This window comes from Nerophis ophidion, linkage group LG07, assembly GCF_033978795.1.
Source record: "Nerophis ophidion isolate RoL-2023_Sa linkage group LG07, RoL_Noph_v1.0, whole genome shotgun sequence".
NCBI lineage: Eukaryota > Metazoa > Chordata > Actinopteri > Syngnathiformes > Syngnathidae > Nerophis > Nerophis ophidion.
In genome coordinates, this window is record NC_084617.1 from 50,681,389 (window position 1) to 50,701,490 (window position 20,102).

A 20,102-nucleotide genomic window follows, 5' to 3' on the forward strand; every position below is an offset into this window, starting at 1 on the left:
AGTTGGCCGCTAGCGACAATGCTACATTGCGCTGAGGACGCGTTTGTTTGCTTGTCGCTCTTTGATTTGCTTGACACAGCTAAAATGTGTCATCAATAAAAGCTAAGACATGGACTCTATCCATCCATTCATCCATTTTCTAGCGCTTATTCCCTTTGGGATTGCGGGGGCGCTGGTGCCTATCTCATCTACAATCGGGCGGAGGCGGTGTGCACCCTGGACAGGTCGCCACCTCATCACAGGGCCAACACAGATAGACAATATTCACACTCACATTCACACACTAGGGCCAATTTAGTGTTGGACTCAATTTATATAATTTATATAAATAAATAAATGATAAATGGGTTGTACTTGTATAGCGCTTTTCTACCTTCAAGGTACTCAAAGCGCTTTGACACTACTTGCACATTTACCCATTCACACACACATTCACACACTGATGGAGCGAGCTGCCATGCAAGGCACTAACCAGCACCCATCAGGAGCAAGGGTGAAGTGTCTTGCTCAGGACACAACGGACATGACGAGGTTGTACTAGGTGGGGATTGAACCAGGGACGCTCGGGTTGCGCACAGCCACTCTTCCACTGCGCCACGCCGTCCCCACCTATCGTCTATATACCGTACGTTTACGAATGTTCCATACTGAAAAAAATATGATTACTAACGTGTTAGATGCCTAAACATACGTGTTCACCTCCAATTGTACAGTCTACCATTTTTGCCCTTTACATGTAAATAATTAAAAAAAACCATACACATTTAAACATGTCACAATTGCATATTTGGACTCCAAAAACAAATTTGCCATCAAACTGCAAGAACTTTTTTAAAAACATCTCAGGAGAGTGAAAGCTTGCAAAGTTCAAACCTCGGCTGAGTCATACCAAAGACTAAAAAAAAATGGGACCCATTGCCTTCCTGCTTGGCACTCAGCATCAAGGGTTGGAATTGGGGGTTAAATCACCATAAATGATTCCCGGGCTCGGCACCGCTGCTGCCCACTGCTCCCCTCACTTCCCAGGTGGTGATCAAGGGGATGGGTCATATGCGGAGGACAAATTTCACCACACCTAGTGTGTGAGACAATCATTGGTACTTTAACTTAACTTAAAATAGAAATTCCATTCTGTTTCATGTGGTCAGGTCATGGTGTCTAATATCTTGTTCCGTAAATGGCAGTCATTTCCTGAATGGGCGTGTCAGTGGGCGTTGCTGAGTGGGTGCTATCTGTCTACGTGTTCACAGCCTTTGTCCTTTTGTATTCCACTGTGTGACAACACTGAGCTTTACGGTGTTGACAGCAACCTAATAGGAAACCCATTAAAAGGTCAATGTTTTGCAAAAGGCTAAAGGAGGCCGTTCTTGCTCTCAAATCAATGTCGGGACTTCTTCGGAAAACTCCTACATGCTTACACATACAGTAAATGCACCTGTTGCTTTCAGTAAGCATCACGCCACAGTGTGCATGACTTATGGCGATAAGACACACAATCTTTTTTTTTTTTTTTTTTTTGCTTAAACCTTTGAGACCTGTGTGTGTGTCGGTACAGGAATGCTCTTGGCTCTTGATCAACTCAGCTCATGTTGTCAAACCGGTTTATGTGTAATGGCTTGCTGCCCAACCCTAAAAAGTACAAAAGCCTAGGTAGTGCTCAGTGTGTCTTGGACTGCTCAAGTAAAACAAACTCACCGTTTTATATGTGGTTGTAAGTATGCGCTTTAACTGCCAGTGTGGCGTTGGGAAGGAGCACTAGTTAGCAAAGCGTAGCCGTACGGGAGACCGAACCAGAAAATGACTGCTCGGTCGTTCCGGTTTCGGAAGCCTTCGCTGCAGCGGCGATCAGAGGTGCACAAGCACCAGACGCAACATTGGATACCTTTACAGACCTGCAGCCTCTTCTTCAAAGTAGGTCTGATAATGGCTAAGCAGTTTGTTCCTTGACCAGCCTCAACAACTATTACCACACTTTGTTCTTTCCTCCCAGCGACTCTGTCTGGTTTGGTTTGACAGCGGCCATAACCTCTCCACTTAAATATAGTGTGCTTTTTTTATAGTGAGTTCATTTTGCTCAGCTGAGGCAACATTCAATGTTTGAACATTGTTCTATATATTTGCTCTCATTATCAGTGTAACAGGCAAAAATAAATACTTTGACTGGTTTGTCAGGTTCTCGTGGGTTTGAAAGCTTCAAATCCAAATAGTAATACACATACAATGAATTGCAGCAGTCTGATGTTGTTTCTCGAACATTTGTCTGCTGTCTTGTCTTCACTTGTGGCAGGGAGGGAAACATTAGCTAAACCTGTAACTGCCGCCATGATGACTTTCGTCTTTTTGTGAAGTCACTGGGAATCTTTCAAAAAGGAAGAGATGGATTTGATGCAGGTGTGCACACCAACTGAAGAAATGTTGTATGTGACATTTTGACTAACTTATTTCAATTGGCCAAACGTTAAAAACACTTTCCACACTTCTCAGTATGATGTACTGCAGTACTACACCATAACATACTACAATATAGTATGTGTAGTATACACCTGTCAATGAACAATAAACCTTAGAATCTAAAGATAGGATTTAGCACTGGTTTTATTTGGCCATCTCACGATTGCAATTTTTGAGCTGACGATTCAATTTAAGATTGATTCTTTTTTCAACATGGTTCTTGTAATACAGTATATTATTTGGTATATAAATGATAAAAAAATCTTTTAAAAACAGGTTTCAGGTTACAAAAGCTCCTATTGAAAAAACATATTTAAAGAAATGTATTTTGACAATTTTATTTTTAAAAAGTCACAAAATGTTAATCAATCTAATAAAAGAAAATTGAGCAACCCCAACTCTAAACCAATCCCAATTTTACAGGACTGAAGTTAAACATTTACAAAGCAATTGAGATAACATACAAATACAATACTTATTAATAAATACAACACTAAAAAAGGAAAACTTAGACAAACTTTATTGATCACCAAGGGAAATTGTTTGACAAAAAAAATATAAAATGGTATCAATAATAATATTAATAATATAAATGATAATAATGTACTTGTATAGCGCTTTTCTACCTTCAAGGTACTCAAAGCGCTTTGACACTACTTCCACATCTACCCATTCACACACACATTCATACACTGATGGAGGGAGCTGCCATGCAAGGCGCTAACCAGCACCCATCAGGAGCAAGGGTGAAGTATCTTGCTCACGACACAACGGACGTGACGAGGTTGGTACTAGGTGGGGATTGAACCACGGACCCTCGGGTTGCGCATGGCTACTCTTCCACTGTGACACGCCGTCCCTTAGTGATAGTGATAAGTGATAGTTGTTTCATGTTTTCAAAAAAATCTATATATATTTTAAAAAAGAAAAATGTCGGAACACCCAACTCCCAATTTTTTTTTATAACCAGTTCCTGAAAATGATGAATCTATTTAGAATCTGAATGAATAAAAATCGTAATTCTGGTGTGAATCAATTTTTTGGAGCACTCCTATTAGGACTTATGGAATATCTCATTAAACGTGGTTTTTACCGTTAAATTTGAATCTGAACAACATTGCAGTCAGACTATTCAACCAAGCTTGCTCCCGGTAGGTCACAAAAACACAACTGGACAATTATTTCTGACCTTGTGCAATAAAAATGTTTATTTTATGTCATGTTATGTTTATCACACCGCTATGTGCAATGTTTACACTATGTTCACTATGTTCAACCTTTATCTATACTCAAACTGCAACCCTTTGCTGATCTATATTTTTGCTGAGAAAATTGCATATATCTGTTTTTCCTGTACATATTCTCCTTATTTTTACCTTAATTGTTGTGTAATTTACACAATCCATTCCCTTTGCTGCTGTAATGCTGTAAATTTCCCCGTTGTGGGATAAGTAAAGGATTATCTCATCTTATTGTCTTGTGTTTTTTTAGGAGCTGGAGAAGAGGAGAAGAGTGGAAGATGCCTACAAATCTGCTGTGTACGAACTACAGAAAAAGTCGCAATACGGCGGTCCTGACTATGAGGCAAGATGACGTTGTCTCATCGATTGGATACAATTTTCTTTTAATTAGTGATTCCCAACTTTACTGAATACTGTTGTCCTTGTCCAGGAGGGGCCCAACAGTCTGATCAAAGAGGATGAGTTCTTCGATGCTGTGGAAGCTGCTCTCGACAGACAAGACAAGATAGAGGAGCAGGTGCGATGTTGGCTCACATCCACTTTTGAGTTGATGCGTTTTATGATGACACTCTTAGCCTGTCTTCATCCGTCATCTTTTTATTTCTTCCTATTGTGCATCATCCATTTGTATGAACACGGGGCCTATTCTGGGCAGTTGTCTAGTATTCACCTGTCTAGGTGAATGGTTTGGTCTGCTGGGCAAGACTGAAGTCAGGTTGAAGTAATGGATAAATGGAATTCTGATATATACTTCCGAGCCTGACCTACTGCTAGTGTAGTTTATTTATAAGTTGGTCAAAATGTTGGACACATTTCGTATTGGGACTTTACATTAGGGCTGTCGATTATTTTTGTAATCTAATACAGTAATCCCTCGTTTATTGCTTTTAATTGGTTGCGGACATGACAACGATAAATTAATTTCCACAAAGTAGGAATAATTATTTATAAATTGAATATTTTCGTAGCTAGAGAAATATAAAAACGGTTTAATTCCTTCTAAATACAATTTTTAACATTATGGCAGCCCACTGTAGTATAGAGTTAGGATTTTATCTATACAAATATTGATATTTCCTATCGATACCTATATTCATCGGTACTCTTATCCGTCTATGTATATAGTGAAAAAAATAAGTTTTTATTGCCTCTTTTATTTGCACAAGAGGTTGTACACCACCAACATCATTTAACATCCCACAGCAGGATAGCCTTTTATCAACACCTGATTTACAAGTCTAAAGCAAGTCGACTATGTTTGCAGTGCAAGGTTCAATGCAGTTTTCATGTCATCATAATGTAAAGACCACACAGATCCATTACTATGTTTACATTCATTACAATTAATACTCAGCTGTAAACAATATTTTTGTATAACATTCATGTGTAGATCTCAGACCTTTTACATGATACATTATTACAAAATAAATCATATAAATCAATACAGTCAATTAGCATGTTAAGTGGGTGTGTATTTAAGGTGTGTTTTGATACCACGCAAACGCAGCGCGATGGAATGACGTCAGACGGACACTAGATACCTGTACCTGTATGGTATCTTGCTTCTAAGCATGTTTATGGATTATTATAGTACAAACCCCGTTTCCATATGAGTTGGGAAATTGTGTTGGATGTAAATATAAACGGAATACAATGATTTGCAAATCCTTTTCAACCTATATTCAATTGAATGCAATACAAAGACAACATATTTGATGTTCAAACTCAAACTTTTTTTTTTGTGCAAACAATAATTAACTTAGAATTTCATGGCTGCAACACGTGCCAAAGTAGTTGGGAAAGGGCATGTTCACCACTGTTACATCACATTTTCTTTTAACAACACTCAATAAACGTTTGGGAACTGAGGAAACTAATGGTTGAAGCTTTGACAGTGGAATTCTTTACCATTCTTGCCTGATGTACAGCTTAAGTTGTTCAACAGTCCAGGGTCTCCGCTGTCGTGTTTTACTCTTCATAATGCGCCACACATTTTCGATGGGAGACATGTCTGGACTACAGTCGGGCCAGGAAAGTACCCACCCTCTTTTACTACGAAGCCACCTGTTGTAACACGTGGCTTGGCATTGTTTTGCTGAAATAAGCAGGGGCGTCCATGATAACATTGCTTGGATGACAACATATGTTGCTCCAAAACCTGTATGGACCATTTAGCATTAATGGTGCCTTAACAGATGTCTAAGTTACCCATGCTTTGGGCACTAAGATACCCCCATACCATCACAGATTCTGGCTTTTGAACTTTGCGCCTATAACAATCCGGATGGTTATTTTCCTCTTTGTTCCGGAGGACACCACGTCCACAGTTTCCAAATATAGTTTGAAATGTGGACTTGTCAGACCACAGAACACTTTTCCACTTTGCATCAGTCCATCTTAGATGAGCTAGGGCCCAGCGAAGCCGTCTGCGTTTCTGGGTGTTGTAGATAAATGGCTTTCGCTTTGCATAGTAGAGTTTTAACTTGCACTTACAGATGTAGCAACCAACTGTAGTTACTGACTGTGGTTTTATGAAGTGTTCCTGAGCCCATGTGGTGATATCCTTTACACACCGATGTCGCTTTTTGATGCAGTACCGCCTGAGGGATCAAAGGTACGTAATATCATCGCTTACGTGCAGTGATTTCTCCAGATTCTCTGGACCTTTTGATGATTTTACGGACCGTAGATGGTAAAATCCTTAAATTCCTTGCAATAGCTCGTTGAGAAATGTTGTACTGTTTGACAATTTGCTTACAAATTGGTGACCCTCACCCCATCCTTGTTTGTGGATTACTTAGTATTTCATGGAAGCTGCTTTTATACCCAATCATGGCACCCACCTGTTTCCAATTACCCTGCACACCTGTGGGATGTTCTAAATAAGTGTTTGGTGAGCTTTCCTCAACTTTATCAGGGTTTATTGCCACCTTTCCCAACTTCTTTGTCACGTGTTGCTGGCATCATATTCTAAAGTTAATGATTATTTGCACAAAAAAAAACATTTATGAGATTGAACATCAAATATGTTGTCTTAATTGCATATTCAACTGAATATGGGTTGAAAATGATTTGCAAATCATTGTATTCCGTTTATATTTACATCTAACACAATTTCCCAACTCATATGGAAACGGGGTTTGTACTTAAATGTTTCACTTTTTTTTTTTGTGAATTTACATTGGCCTATGGATTACTGGATTGCTTGCACTACGGTCGATGAAGCGCGGGAGTGGTGGTCTAGAGTAAAGCGCGTTCACTTAAAACTGACACTACCTCTAATAATAGTTTGGGAATTTTGAGGAGGAAATTTTGTTTGTTGGTTTTGTGTTATTTTGGTTTTGTGTGGTGTTGCTTACTTATTTGTGATTATTCCAAGCTGATTGTCAGATCATACCCGTGTCTTTAATTATGACGTATAGAAATATTAATAGCCGTATAATTTGTCCAGAATTCGAACTGTCCTGGATCGACCTGATTAGGAACCGGTGTCAGAAAAATACCTGTATTTGGTATTAAGGGTGTAATGGTACACAAAAATTTCGGTTCGGTAGGTACCTCGGTTTAAAGGTCACGGTTCGGTTCATTTTTGGTACTGTAAGAAAAAAACTAAATATACATTTTTTGATTGTTTATTTAACAAATTTGCTAAATCTTCCACCAAAAATATTTTGATGTGAAGTAATCAGAAACTTGGATAGGTCAATAATTCATAATAACATTGATTTTGATTCAATATTATGTTTTGAGCAATGACAGTTTGAAAGAAAAAAAACAGCTTTGTTTAATTAGACAACGTTGCAACTTTTTCTAAATTACATTTAGCCTTTAAGCTTTTTTATTTCACTTTTGTTTATGTTTTTGTTTATTTTAATAGTATTTTTAGAACGTGCCATGGGCCTTTAAAACATTAGGTGTGTGCCGCAAATGGCCTCCGGGGCACACTTTTGACACCCCTGCTATAGATATTAAAAAATTAAATCAGAGCCTGGCGACGCATGCAAGTTTATCACAACTCTCTCGCTCTGTCTGTCTCTGTCCCTCCCTCACAAATGCTGCTGTGTGCACAAATTGTCTTGTTTTGAACCCCTTCTTAATTTTGAACGTACATTGAAAATACACGCAACCCTAACTTAAAATGCCGGACATTTGAGGCATTTAAGAAACTCCACCCGGACAGCCCCGCAAAAGAGGACATGTCCGGTGAAAAGAGGAGGTATGGTCAGTCTATCATAGCCCAGTCGTTGCTAGCATGCCGTGTGTTGTTGTTTTTTTGATTGATTGAAACTTTTATTAGCAGATTGCACAGTACAGTACATATTCCATACAATTGACCGCTAAATGGTAACACCCCAATAAGTATTTTAACCTGTTTTAAGTCGGGGTCCACGTAAATCAATTCATGATGCCTCGTAGGGGTGCAAAGGATAAAAAAACTCACGGATTGGATCATTTTTTCGAATCAGCAAAAAAAAAAAAAAAAAACAAGACAAATAAACAGAAGTTTTGCCGTTTTGTTTTGTAACACTTTTAAACTATTAAATTAAAATATATAAAATCTAGTTCAAGTGCACAAGGCATAATATCTTCTTTTTAACATAATTAATGAAAAACAGTGCCACATAAAAAGGGATTTTTCCTTTCCTCTGCTGCTTGTGTCAGTACCTGCACAAGGTGACTCTCGTAGAGGGGGCGTGTCTTCTCATCTCCCACTCTGCTGTGATGAAATGAGCGCTTATCGTCACATACTTCCCCCGGACCTCCACCCTTGCACTTATGGTCACAAAGTTCCCCTGGACTTCCACCCTTGCACTTATGGTCACATAGTTCCCCTGGACCTCCACCCTTGCACTTATGGTCACATAGTTCCCCTGGACCTCCACCCTTGCACTTATGGTCACATAATTCCCCTGGGCCTCCACCCTTGCACTTATGGTCACATACTTCCCCTGGACCTCTACCCTTGCACTTATGGTCACATACTTCCCCTGGACCTCTACCCTTGCACTTATGGTCACATAGTTCCCCTGGGCCTCCACCCTTGCACTTATGGTCACATAGTTCCCCTGGGCCTCCACCCTTGCACTTATGGTCACATAGTTCCCCTGGACCTCTACCCTTGCACTTATGGTCACATAGTTCCCCTGGACCTCCACCCTTGCACTTATGGTCACAGAGTTCCCCTGGACCTCTACCCTTGCACTTATGGTCACATAGTTCCCCTGTTTATTAATGAGACATATTTGTTAACACATTAAAGGTATTTAATGATAGTACAAGTATGTTTAACACATAGATTTCTTTCTTTCATGGAGACAAGACTATAAGTTGGTGTATTACCTGAAACTGATGACATGCATTGATTGGAAACAGATATTATAATCAGTATTGATGATAACGTCCGCATTTTCAAATGGAGGAGAAAAAAAGTCCTCATTTTCTGTCCAGTACCACATGAAAGTGGTTGGTTTTTGGCATCTTCTTTGTCCAGCTTCCATACTCCTTTTTATACACTTTACAAGAAGTACATTGGCGGAAAACTCCGTAGCTTGCTAGCTTGTGCACGCCAGCTTTCTTAAACTCTTATTTGGATCGCAGGCAGGATGAAGCAGCGCTTTTATTGTGAAGATAGAAACTGTACAGTCGGTCTTTAGAGTTTTGACGGCAAGTACGGCGCGAGAGTCTGTTGAAATAAAAAGTGTTTCTCGCCTTTCTGTCCGTAATTTTTTCTTAATAATGATCTCGCAACAGCCAGCATCATCTCACAAGATCCTCGAGTTCCGTGAATGTCAATCAAGTGACAAAAGTGACGTCTTGGTGAATATTGATGATTGCTAATTTTTAGGTCTATTTTTTTAATGCCTGCCTGGCGATCGACCGGTAGCTCGCGATCGGTAGCGGCATTAAACCATTAATTGAAGCAGCCAAATACAAATCAAAGCTTTTTTCCATGTTTTTTTTCCTTCTAATCAAAATTATAGAGTTAATTGATTAATAGTTGCTGCCCAACGATATATGTATATGTATATACACATATATATATATATATATATATATATATATATATATATATATATATATATATATATATATATATATATATATATATATATATATATATATATATATATATATATATATATATATATATATATCCCTGAGTTTTTTTGTGCACGGATTAAAGTTGAATTTGGATCATGTTTCGTAAAACTGTACTTGATGTTAGTATTTATTTGAAATGTATTTTGTTTTCATCGATTAAATGTCATGGTTCATACAATCGATGCATTACTAGTCTATTTATGTATATGCATAACTGAACACCCTAAAAATAAAATCAGAAGGACCTGCCGTGGATTTCGCTAGCGATGTTTCCTAGCTGTGCTCACTAATATGTTGGGTTAAATGCAGAATCTAGTTAGCATTCTGTCTAATCAAACTCTTGTCCCTCTCAGTGCCAGTCAGAGAAGGTCAGGATCCCCCGACTGACTCCGGTCCCTCCAGGCGATGTCTTTTCCAGCATCGGCACACACCGCTTCGCTGCCAAGGTTCTAGAGTCCGCTTATATCTTCTTATGTTCTTCACTGCCTCTAAAATTCACTTTTTATCATGTGATATATGGCTGCCTTTAACCTAAACAATCACTAGCTGATGATTCTTTCCTCTGGCTTTTTGCTTTTGCTGCTTCTCTCGCTCTGTTTTATTCTTCATTCTCATCTTAATGTGTCTGCTGCACAGGCGCATAGCTATTCTTCTTCCCTTTCCTCTGTCGAGCTTGTCAGTGCTTCAGATGACATTCACAGATTCAGCGCTCAGGTACTGTCGGAAGGGTTTGCTGGGAAACACTTTTTTTTTTCTTGACTCCTCCCCTATATTAGCAAACACTCTTTGCAGAATTGTACACTTAACGCGAGAGTTGGCAGCCTTCAGCAGGTTGAAGCGTTGAATCATTCATTCAATAAGCCACGGAGCCTAATATTTTGTATGTTTGCTTACTTTTTAATGTTTGCTCCGCACATTCTCAGCATGTCTGTGATAACGTTCCTGCTATTGGGTGCCAGCTCTACTGCTACATCCCATTAACTTAAACATTCACTATATTAACAATTAAATCGATACCATTTGTAAGGAAAAAAGGTAGGACTGAAGGTATTTATTATTGTTCTTATTTTGCCTTATTCAATTATGTGGCAAATTCATAAATTATTGTTATGATTATTATATATTTATTTCACCGAATCTGTGCCATTTGCTGGGTGTACCTCTCAAAAAAACTCCACTCTAAATCTGTTGTATCGGGACACACCTACTACAGTGGAACCTCTATTTGCAAACTTTTTGATTTCCGAACCGTTAGATCGCGCTACATATGCCCCAGCATCCTTTTTGTACAGGGTTTAGCCTCCTTGTCACATCTGTTTACGCATCCTTTACTCAGCTGCCACTTCTTAGTGCTTCAGTGTGTGTTTCTTTTCTTGCCGTTCGCCAACTTTGTCTACTGTATATTGATGACTCTATATGGGTGCAAAAAAGCCAACAAACCAACTTGGAAAGGAGGTAATTGCTATAGACTTAATACTTAAACGGGAGAGGTAAACCCAGAAAAAGAGGACTCTCTTTCGGCGCAGTAACATGCTGCCCCTCCTCCCCGCCCCCTCCTCTTTCTGTCTCCACTCCCTTCTCCGCATCATGTCCCTGCCTTGAATCCGTTCGCCGCCTCTTGTCGGATGCATGCCACAAACTTTCAGGGACGGCAAGGTAAAGAAGATTTTTTTTTTTTTTTATTGAAGCAACATAGTGTACGTTTTTGAGAGCACCTATGGGATTTTTGTGTGTGGGTTGACAGTTCAACTTGTCGTTGTTTTGATAATAACAGATTGTTGAGCCGTGACCTCCTTAACATTATAGTCTCTTCAAAGTGTGCATTATTTTTCGAGGAATAGGGACGTTTGTCCAGACTAGAAACAGTTATTAATTTTTATGTTATTACGGACAACTACTATTCGAAGTTTTTTTTTTTTTTATCCTTGTTTAGGAACCAATTAAGTTCGTACATCGAGGTTCCACTGTAATAACATAAAAGTGCAGTAACATCACATCATATCAGTAAAATGAGGATAAAAAAATTAATTACATTTTGACTAATCACGCAATGATGCCAAATTGCACATGTTTCCCTCGGCACTAGTAGTTCAAAGGAGAATTTTATTTTTTTTCCTGAGGCTTGCCTTATATTATTAACGCTGAGCACTGCATGATAATTCCCCACAAACAGTCCTCTTTCAGGAAATATGAACCACAATAACTGTAATCAATATGTCTGCTAGGTGGAGGAGATGGTGCAGAATCATATGACGTACTCTCTTCAGGACGTGGGAGGAGATGCAAACTGGCAGCTGGTCATCGAGGAAGGAGAGATGAAGGTGAGCAGCTGAGAATGAGTCATCTAGTTTGTTGGGTTAACTGGAGACTTACCCAACATCCTTCACTTTAAGGAAAAACCATTGTACAAGGCTAATGCTTAGTTTGAATTTGATTATTGTTTTGACAAAGCTCATATTACTTAATGTTGAGATTCAAAACTGTATACATGTACAATATGTATGTATGTATGTATGTATGTATGTATATATATATATATATATATATATATATATATATATATATATATATATATATATATATATATATATATATATATATATATATATATACATATATATATATATATATATATATATATATATATATATATATATATGATATATATTTTCCTCCCCCCCAATATTAACCAGGTTTACAGGAGGGAAGTGGAGGAGAACGGGATCGTGTTGGATCCTCTCAAAGCGACACATTCTGTCAAAGGGGTTACAGGGCATGAGGTGTGCCATTACTTCTGGGACACTGCAGTGCGCATGGACTGGGAAAGTATGTTGGTTTGTTTTTAATGAAGTCTAAATTTGACATGCTTAAACAACATAACTCATTGAAAATGTCCTCCTCAGCCACAATTGAAAACTTCAACGTCGTGGAAACGCTCTCAGACAACGCCATTATCGTTTATCAGACACACAAGGTAAATCTTTATTTATTTCTCCTCTGCATGTTGGCGATAGTTATTAATAACTGGTGGGAGGACCAGGATTTTTCATTTTAAGAGCATCCTCCTTAGTTTTCCCATGAGCTTTTGTGTCACGATGTCAGGGACTCAGGATCCAAAGTGCGGCCTGGCGGCTTGTTTGTTTTGGCCTGCAACACATTCTAAAGACAAAATAAAAACATCCCGCAAGAGAACATTACACAAAAAACTACAATATGTAATTTTAGGAGAAATTGCGTGGAATGCTGAAATGCGCAAGCCGAACTTAAAGGCTAACGTTTGCATGCGTCAATTACCTATTCATATGACTGTGAAGCATACGCATGTAAAATTAGTATATGCATGCTAACAGTTAGTGTGTGTCGAGTACCTAGTTATATGACTCTGGGGTGTTCGGCTGTATTATTGGCTTGAAAAGTTAGCATGCTATTGTTAGTATGCTCGCATGCTAACTTTTGCATGTGTCAAGTACCAAGCTATATTATAGGACTCCAGGGTTTTGGCTTTACAATCAGCAATAAAAGTTAGCATGTTTGAATGCTAACATTAGCACACTAAAAAGTTAACATGTGTCAAGTACCAAGTCATAAGACTGAGGTGTTCAGATATAAAATTGGCCAAAAAATGTATCGCATTAACATTGGCATGTTGTCAAATACCAAGTCATATGACTAAGGTGTTGGGCTGTAAAATTGGCTAAAAAACTTAGCATGCTAATGTTGGTAATGCTCCTTGAGGCTGAGCCAATCAGTTTCCATGATACTGAACAGAGCAGTTTGATTGTTTTGGTCTATTCTAGGGGCAAATACTGTACTATTGGTATTTTGGTTCATTTAGCCATTTTTATGCTTGAAAATGTTCAATTTAGGGCCACAAAGCCGAAATGTGGATGTTGTGTTCAGGTAGTTTAACACATATAAAATAACCTACAAACCCCGTTTCCATATGAGTTGGGAAATTGTGTTGGATGTAAATAAAAACAGAATACATTGCTTTGCAAATCCTTTTCAACCCATATTCAATTAATTGCACTACAAAGACAACATATTTGATGTTCAAACTGATAAACTTAAAAAAATTTTGGGCAAATAATAATTAACTTCGAATTTAATGGCTGCAACACATGCCAAAGTAGTTGGGAAAGGGCATGTTCACCACTGTGTTACATCACATTTTCTTTTAACAACATTCAAAAAATGTTTGGGAAATGAGAAAACTTATGGTTGAAGCTTTGAAAGTGGAATTCTTTACCATTCTTGCTTGATGTACAGCTTAAGTTGTTCAACAGTCTTGTTGTCGTATTTTACGCTTCATAATGCGCCACACATTTTCGATGGGAGACAGACCTGTACTGCAGGCGGGCCAGGAAAGTACACGCACTCTTTTACTACGAAGCCACGCTGTTGTAACACGTGGCTTGGCATTGTTTTGCTGAAATAAGCAGGGGCGTCCATGATTACATTGCTTGGATGACAACATATGTTGTATGGACCATTCAGCATTAATGGTACCTTCACATATGCGTAAGTTACCCATGCCTTGGGCACTAATATACCCCTATACCATCACAGATGCTGGGTTCTCATAGTCATCATTGTCACCGACGTCCCACTGGGTCATTATTGTCACCAATGTCCCACTGGGTGTGAGTTTTCCTTGCCCTTATGTGGGCCTACCGAGGATGTCGTGGTGGTTTGTGCAGCCCTTTGAGACACTAGTGATTTAGGGCTATATAAGTAAACATTGATTGATTGATTGATTTTGAACTTTGTGCCTATAACAATCCGTATAGTTATTTTCCTCTTTGTTCCGGAGGACACCACGTCCTCTGTTTCCAAATATAATTTGAAATGTGGACTCGTCAGACCACAGAACACTTTTCCACTTTCCATCTGTCCATCTTAGTTAGATGAGCTCGGGCCCAGCGAAGCCGGTGGCGTTCCTTGGTTTTGTTGATAAATAGTTTTCGCTTTGCATAGTAGTTTTAACTTGCACTTACAGATGTAGCGACCAACTGTAATTACTGACAGTGGTTTTATGAAGTGTCCCTGAGCCCATGTGGTGATATCCTTTACACACTGATGTCGGTTTTTGATGCAGTACCTCCTGAGGTATCAAAGGTCCGTAATATCATCGCTTACGTGCAGTGATTTTTCCAGATTCTCTGAACCTTTTGATGATTTTACGGACCGTAGATGGTAAAATCCCTAAATTCCTTGCAATAGCTTGTTGAGAAATGTTGTTCTAAAACTGTTTGACAATTTGCTTACAAATTGGTGACCCTCGCCCCATCCTTGTTTGTGAATTACTTAGCATTTCATGGAAGCTGTTTTTATACCCAATCATGGCACCCACCTGTTCCCAATTAGCCTGCACACCAGTGGGATGTTCCAAATAAGTGTTTGATGAGCATTCTTCAACTTTATCAGCATTTATTACCACCTTTCCCTTCTTCTTTGTGACGTGTTGCTGGCATCAAAATCTAAAGTTAATGATTATTTGCACAAAAAAAAAAGTTTATCAGTTTTAACATCAAATATTTTGTCTTGTAGCATATTCAATTGAATATGGGTTGAAATTGATTTGCAAATCATTGTATTCCGTTTCTATTTACATCTAACACAATTTCCCAACTCATATGGAAATGGGTTTTGTATATTGTTTTGATATCTTTCATGTAAAAAATCTGTCTGAAAAGAATTGGACACCCCTGCTCCATGTAATAACTGGTGGGAGGAGTAATCAGAGTAATTTGAATGATAATGTACTTGTGAGCAAGCTGACTTTGTAGATCTTCGCTCTTTCTATGTATTTCTATTATTGTGGTTGCAGGAGGAGTGAACACATTCATGACTTTTTTTAGTCATTGAGCATGTGCCTAATGATAGCCAAGCAGGAAGGCGTCATTAATCACTGTCTGACATTCATACATTCATTTTGCATTGTTTACTTTGATTTTAATGTACACATAATTGGAACCTTTTTTCACATTTGAATCAATACTGGCAATCAATACCTGTACTCAACTCAACTCCTTTCCGATAATGTTGTGTGTAATCAAACACGTTTTTCTTATATAACACTTAAAACTAAGCTGGACTGTCCAATTGTTTTCCTACATGTTTGAGTCTCATTTGCTAGTTCTATATCTAAATACTTTGCATGCAGTTGCCATTTCAAGACGTTAGATGGCAGTGGTGTATTGGCTAAGGGGTGTTTTCCGTAGTCAGGAATTAAGTCTTTGCCATTAAGATGATAAATATGTCAATCTTAAGTCTTTTGTTGAGCCCTACAAAGTGTATTAGTACTCTTATTATACTTATTAATCAACGTCGATTGTCACGTGCATCTTAGTTGTGGTTTTCATTACCAAATTTAGAGGTGTTGAAATCGTCATGTAAAATTGCTAATGCTAATTGATAGCATGTCCATGGAAAATTCAATATAAATTAGCATCGAGCTAATGCATTTTGACAAAAGTGGAGTCTTACTGTACTTTTGAGCACCTTCTTCTTGGTTTATTGCTTTACAAAGTGGTAACAATACCCAGTGTTTTTCCGGCTGAGTCCGCTCTGACTGCTTGTTTCCAAGATTTTAGATGATTTGGTACTTGGTCGCACAACAGACTTCAGTCGGTGCCAATAAAAGTACACAATTCATTACTCCTCCCTGGTTCTATTGCATGCGATGACTCCTATTGCCAACATTGTGTGTGTTTGTGGTGCAGAGGGTTTGGCCTGCCTCTCAGAGAGACGTCCTCTATGTGTCAGCCATCCGGAAGATTCTGGCGACCAATGAAAACGATCCCGACACCTGGCTGGTCTGCAACTTCTCTGTGGACCACGACAAAGCGCTGGTAAGCTCACTGTAACGTGAAATCGTGTTACCAAGCCAGCCAGTTGATTGTTGTCGCAGTGTTCATGCTATGACCTTTTTTCCCCCGTCCAGCCCTCTAACCGCTGCGTGCGGGCCAAAATCAACGTCGCCATGATCTGCCAAACTCTGGTCAGCCCACCAGAGGGCGACAAAGATATCAGCAGGGATAACATTCTGTGTCGGATCACATATGTTGCTAACGGTGAGTGCATTTTACTGCCTAGTACTTTGTTTGCATGATCTAAACAAGACTTGAAGTGAGGCTCGGCAACACATCCTCTGTGTCACCCGAAAAATCCTGCCTTTGAAATTAAAAGCATGTCAGTAAAATAAGATGACAGCCAAATTTTTCCAGCAGAGCACCTCCATGAGATGTGCGTGTGCTCATGAACCATATTATTTTATAACTTGTACTTTGCTAATCCACTCTTTATATGTGTATGTATGTGTATTGACATGCATACTATGCTTCTATTGTGAAATTACTTCCTGTGCACCTGTACTGATTCAGTCTGGTTGGACACTTTACAAATAACAGCAGTAATGTAAAGTTTTTTTTTGCTTTGTATTCCTTGTGAAATAGACATATTTCCCCTTATTTATTTCCTATATTTTATCTTACTTAATGTAGTTCTACTTTATTTTCCCAATATTTCCATTATCCTCCCCTAAATTTGTTTTATGTTCCCCTATATTTCCCTTAACTTTCCCAATTATTTTACTTAACTCTCATATATTTCCCTTCTCTTCCCCTATTATTTAACTTATTTCCCCCTATTTCCTTTATTATGTCCCTTATATTTACTTTATTGCCCCCATAGTTCCTTTAATTTCCCTAATAGTTTGCTTATGTTTCTTTATTTTACCTACTCATTTCCCTTATATTTCCTTTATTATCCCCGATAGTTTATTCATTGTCTTCTGTTTCCCTTTCCTTCCCTTATTTTTATTCTTATTTAGCTTAATTTCCTTTATATTTTCTCTAATTATTTCCTTTATCTTCCACTATTATTGCATTTAATTGTCTCTATATGTTCCCCTTTATTTCCCACAATTTAGCCTATATTTTCCCTTACAATTCCTCTTAGTTACCATGTATTTGTATCTAATATTTTCCTTAATTCACCTTATATGTTCCCCCTAATAATTCTCTTATGTTCTTTTATATTTTTATACGTCCAGTATATTTGACTTAGTCTTCCTTATTTATTTTCCCCTAATATTTTCCCACATCTTTTCAGAATTTCCCTTAATCTCCTATTTGTTTTTCACCTAATATCCTCTCTAATTTTCCACTATATTTCCTTTAATGTCAGCTATTTTTCCCTTGCTTTCCATGAATGTTCTCTTTCTACATGCAAATATTGACAGTATGCATTAATTAATGTCCACCCCTGGCATGACTATAATTTCTCCACCCTTCAGTTCCTAACCCTCCACAAACCAGGAAATAATCTGCTAACTAAGAAACAAACACAAAAATTGCACTAGATTTCCCTTAACGTTCCTACATCTCCTTTATTTCCTGCATAGTTATCCTTATTTTGCCTAATATTTATTCCCTAATATTTTTCCCTATATTTTCCTCATCTTCCACTATTATTTCACTTTTCTTCTATATTATCCCCTATACTTCCCTTAATCTCCCTTATATTTTCCCCTAATATTTTCCTTATTCTCCCCATAATTTCCTTATTTTCCCTAATAGTTTCCTTAATTTACCCTAATTTTTGCCTAGTATTTCCCTTATTTCCTGCTACATTTTCTTAAATTTTCCCTATATTTTAATTAGTGTCCCCCATTATTTCCTCATTTTTCCCTAATCTTCCCTTCATTTCCCATATATTTTTCTTTAATCTCTCACATTTGTCCCCAATATTCCCTCTAATTAACCCCCATATTCTCCTTATTGTCAACTCTTAGCTCCACCCATCAGTTCCTAACTCACCACAAACTAGGAAGTAATCTGCTAAGTAGGATACAAATACAAAAAGTGCACTAGATTTCCCTTAACTTTCCATTTTTTCCCTAATATTTTGCTTAATTTCTTTTAAATTTTCCCTAATCATTTTCTGAAATTTTCCTCATCTTCCACTATTATGTCGCTTATTTTCTTCTATATTTGACCCTATATTTCCCTTAATCTCCCATCACCTCCCAGGGGGTGATCAAGGGTGATGGGTCAAATGCAGAGAATAATTTCGCCACACCAAGTGTCTGTGACAATTATTATACTTAACTTTAACTTAATATATTTCCCCCTAATTTTTCCCATGTTCTCCTCCCTCCTCCTAATTTCTTTATTTTTCCCCTAATATTTTCTCTACTTTACCCTATTATATCACTTACTTTCTTCTATATTTTCCCCTATATTTCCCTTAATCTCCTATATATTTTTCCCTAATTTTTACCTTATTCTCCTCACAATTTCGATATTTTCCCCCTAATATGTTCTCTACTTTAGCCTATTATTTCACTTATTTTCTTCTATATTTTCCCTTGTGCATATTTTCCCCTGAAAAGCCTCTTAATTATCCTACATTTTCCCCTAATATTGTTCTAACTCTCCCCATACTTTTCCTTAATATTTTCCTTATTTCCCCTATTATTTCCCCAATGATTTCCCTTATTTCCTCTTATATTTTCTTAAAATTTCCAAAATTGTATTGAGTCCCCTTCACGTACTTGCCAACTTTGAGACCTCCGAATTCGGGGGATAAGGAGGGGGGTTGGGTTGGGGGGGTGGAGGGGGGGGGTTGATGGTAGCACACGGGGGTAGGGGGGGAGTGGTATAATGTAGCGTCCCGGAAGAGTTAGTGCTGCAAGGGTTCTGGGTATTTGTTCTGTGGTTTATGTTGTGATACGGTGCGGATGTTCTTCCAAAATGTATTTGTCATTCTTTTTTGGTGTGGGTTCACAGTGTGGCGCATATTTGTAACAGTGTTAAAGTTTTTTGTACGGCCACCGTCGGTGTGACCTGTATGGCTGTTGTTCAAGTATGCCTTGCATTCACTTGTATGTGTGTAAAAGTCTGTCACGTTGTTTGTATGGAGGAGAAGCCTGACGTGATGACAGGTTACAGAGGACGCCAAAGCAGTGCCTTTAAGGCACGCCCCTGATATTGTTGTTCGGGTGGAAATCGGGATAAATCCGGGAGAACAGATGCCCCGGGAGATTTTGGGTAGGGGCACTGAAATCCGGTAGTCTCCCGGGAAAATCGGGAGGGTTGGCAAGTATGCTCCCCCATAATTTCCTAGATGTTCCCTAATAATTCCCTTCATATCCCCTATATTTTTATTTAATCTCCCACATTTCTCCCTAATATTCCCACTAATTTCCCCCTATATTCCATCAGTTCCTAATACACCACAAACTAGTAGGAAACAAACTAGACTGTTCCGTAGCCTTGGTGAAGGTTTGAGTCCACATTTCAG

At 38.3% G+C, this 20,102-nt stretch overlaps 1 protein-coding gene across 4 annotated transcripts in view; it reads left to right on the forward strand.

Moving 5' to 3' along the window:
• LOC133556431 (ceramide transfer protein-like) overlaps positions 1-20,102 on the forward strand; it is a 55,530-nt gene that overhangs the window by 34,011 nt on the left and 1,417 nt on the right. For 3 of the 4 annotated variants that reach the window (XM_061906343.1, XM_061906342.1, XM_061906345.1), the window contains 9 exons: positions 3,943-4,035; positions 4,123-4,209; positions 10,148-10,240; positions 10,431-10,508; positions 12,020-12,115; positions 12,488-12,620; positions 12,698-12,768; positions 16,520-16,648; positions 16,741-16,870. In XM_061906343.1, the coding sequence (XP_061762327.1) occupies positions 3,943-4,035; positions 4,123-4,209; positions 10,148-10,240; positions 10,431-10,508; positions 12,020-12,115; positions 12,488-12,620; positions 12,698-12,768; positions 16,520-16,648; positions 16,741-16,870 (910 nt within the window). The remainder of the gene's footprint in view (positions 1-3,942; positions 4,036-4,122; positions 4,210-10,147; positions 10,241-10,430; positions 10,509-12,019; positions 12,116-12,487; positions 12,621-12,697; positions 12,769-16,519; positions 16,649-16,740; positions 16,871-20,102) is intronic. The other variant, XM_061906344.1, reaches the window with a different exon arrangement.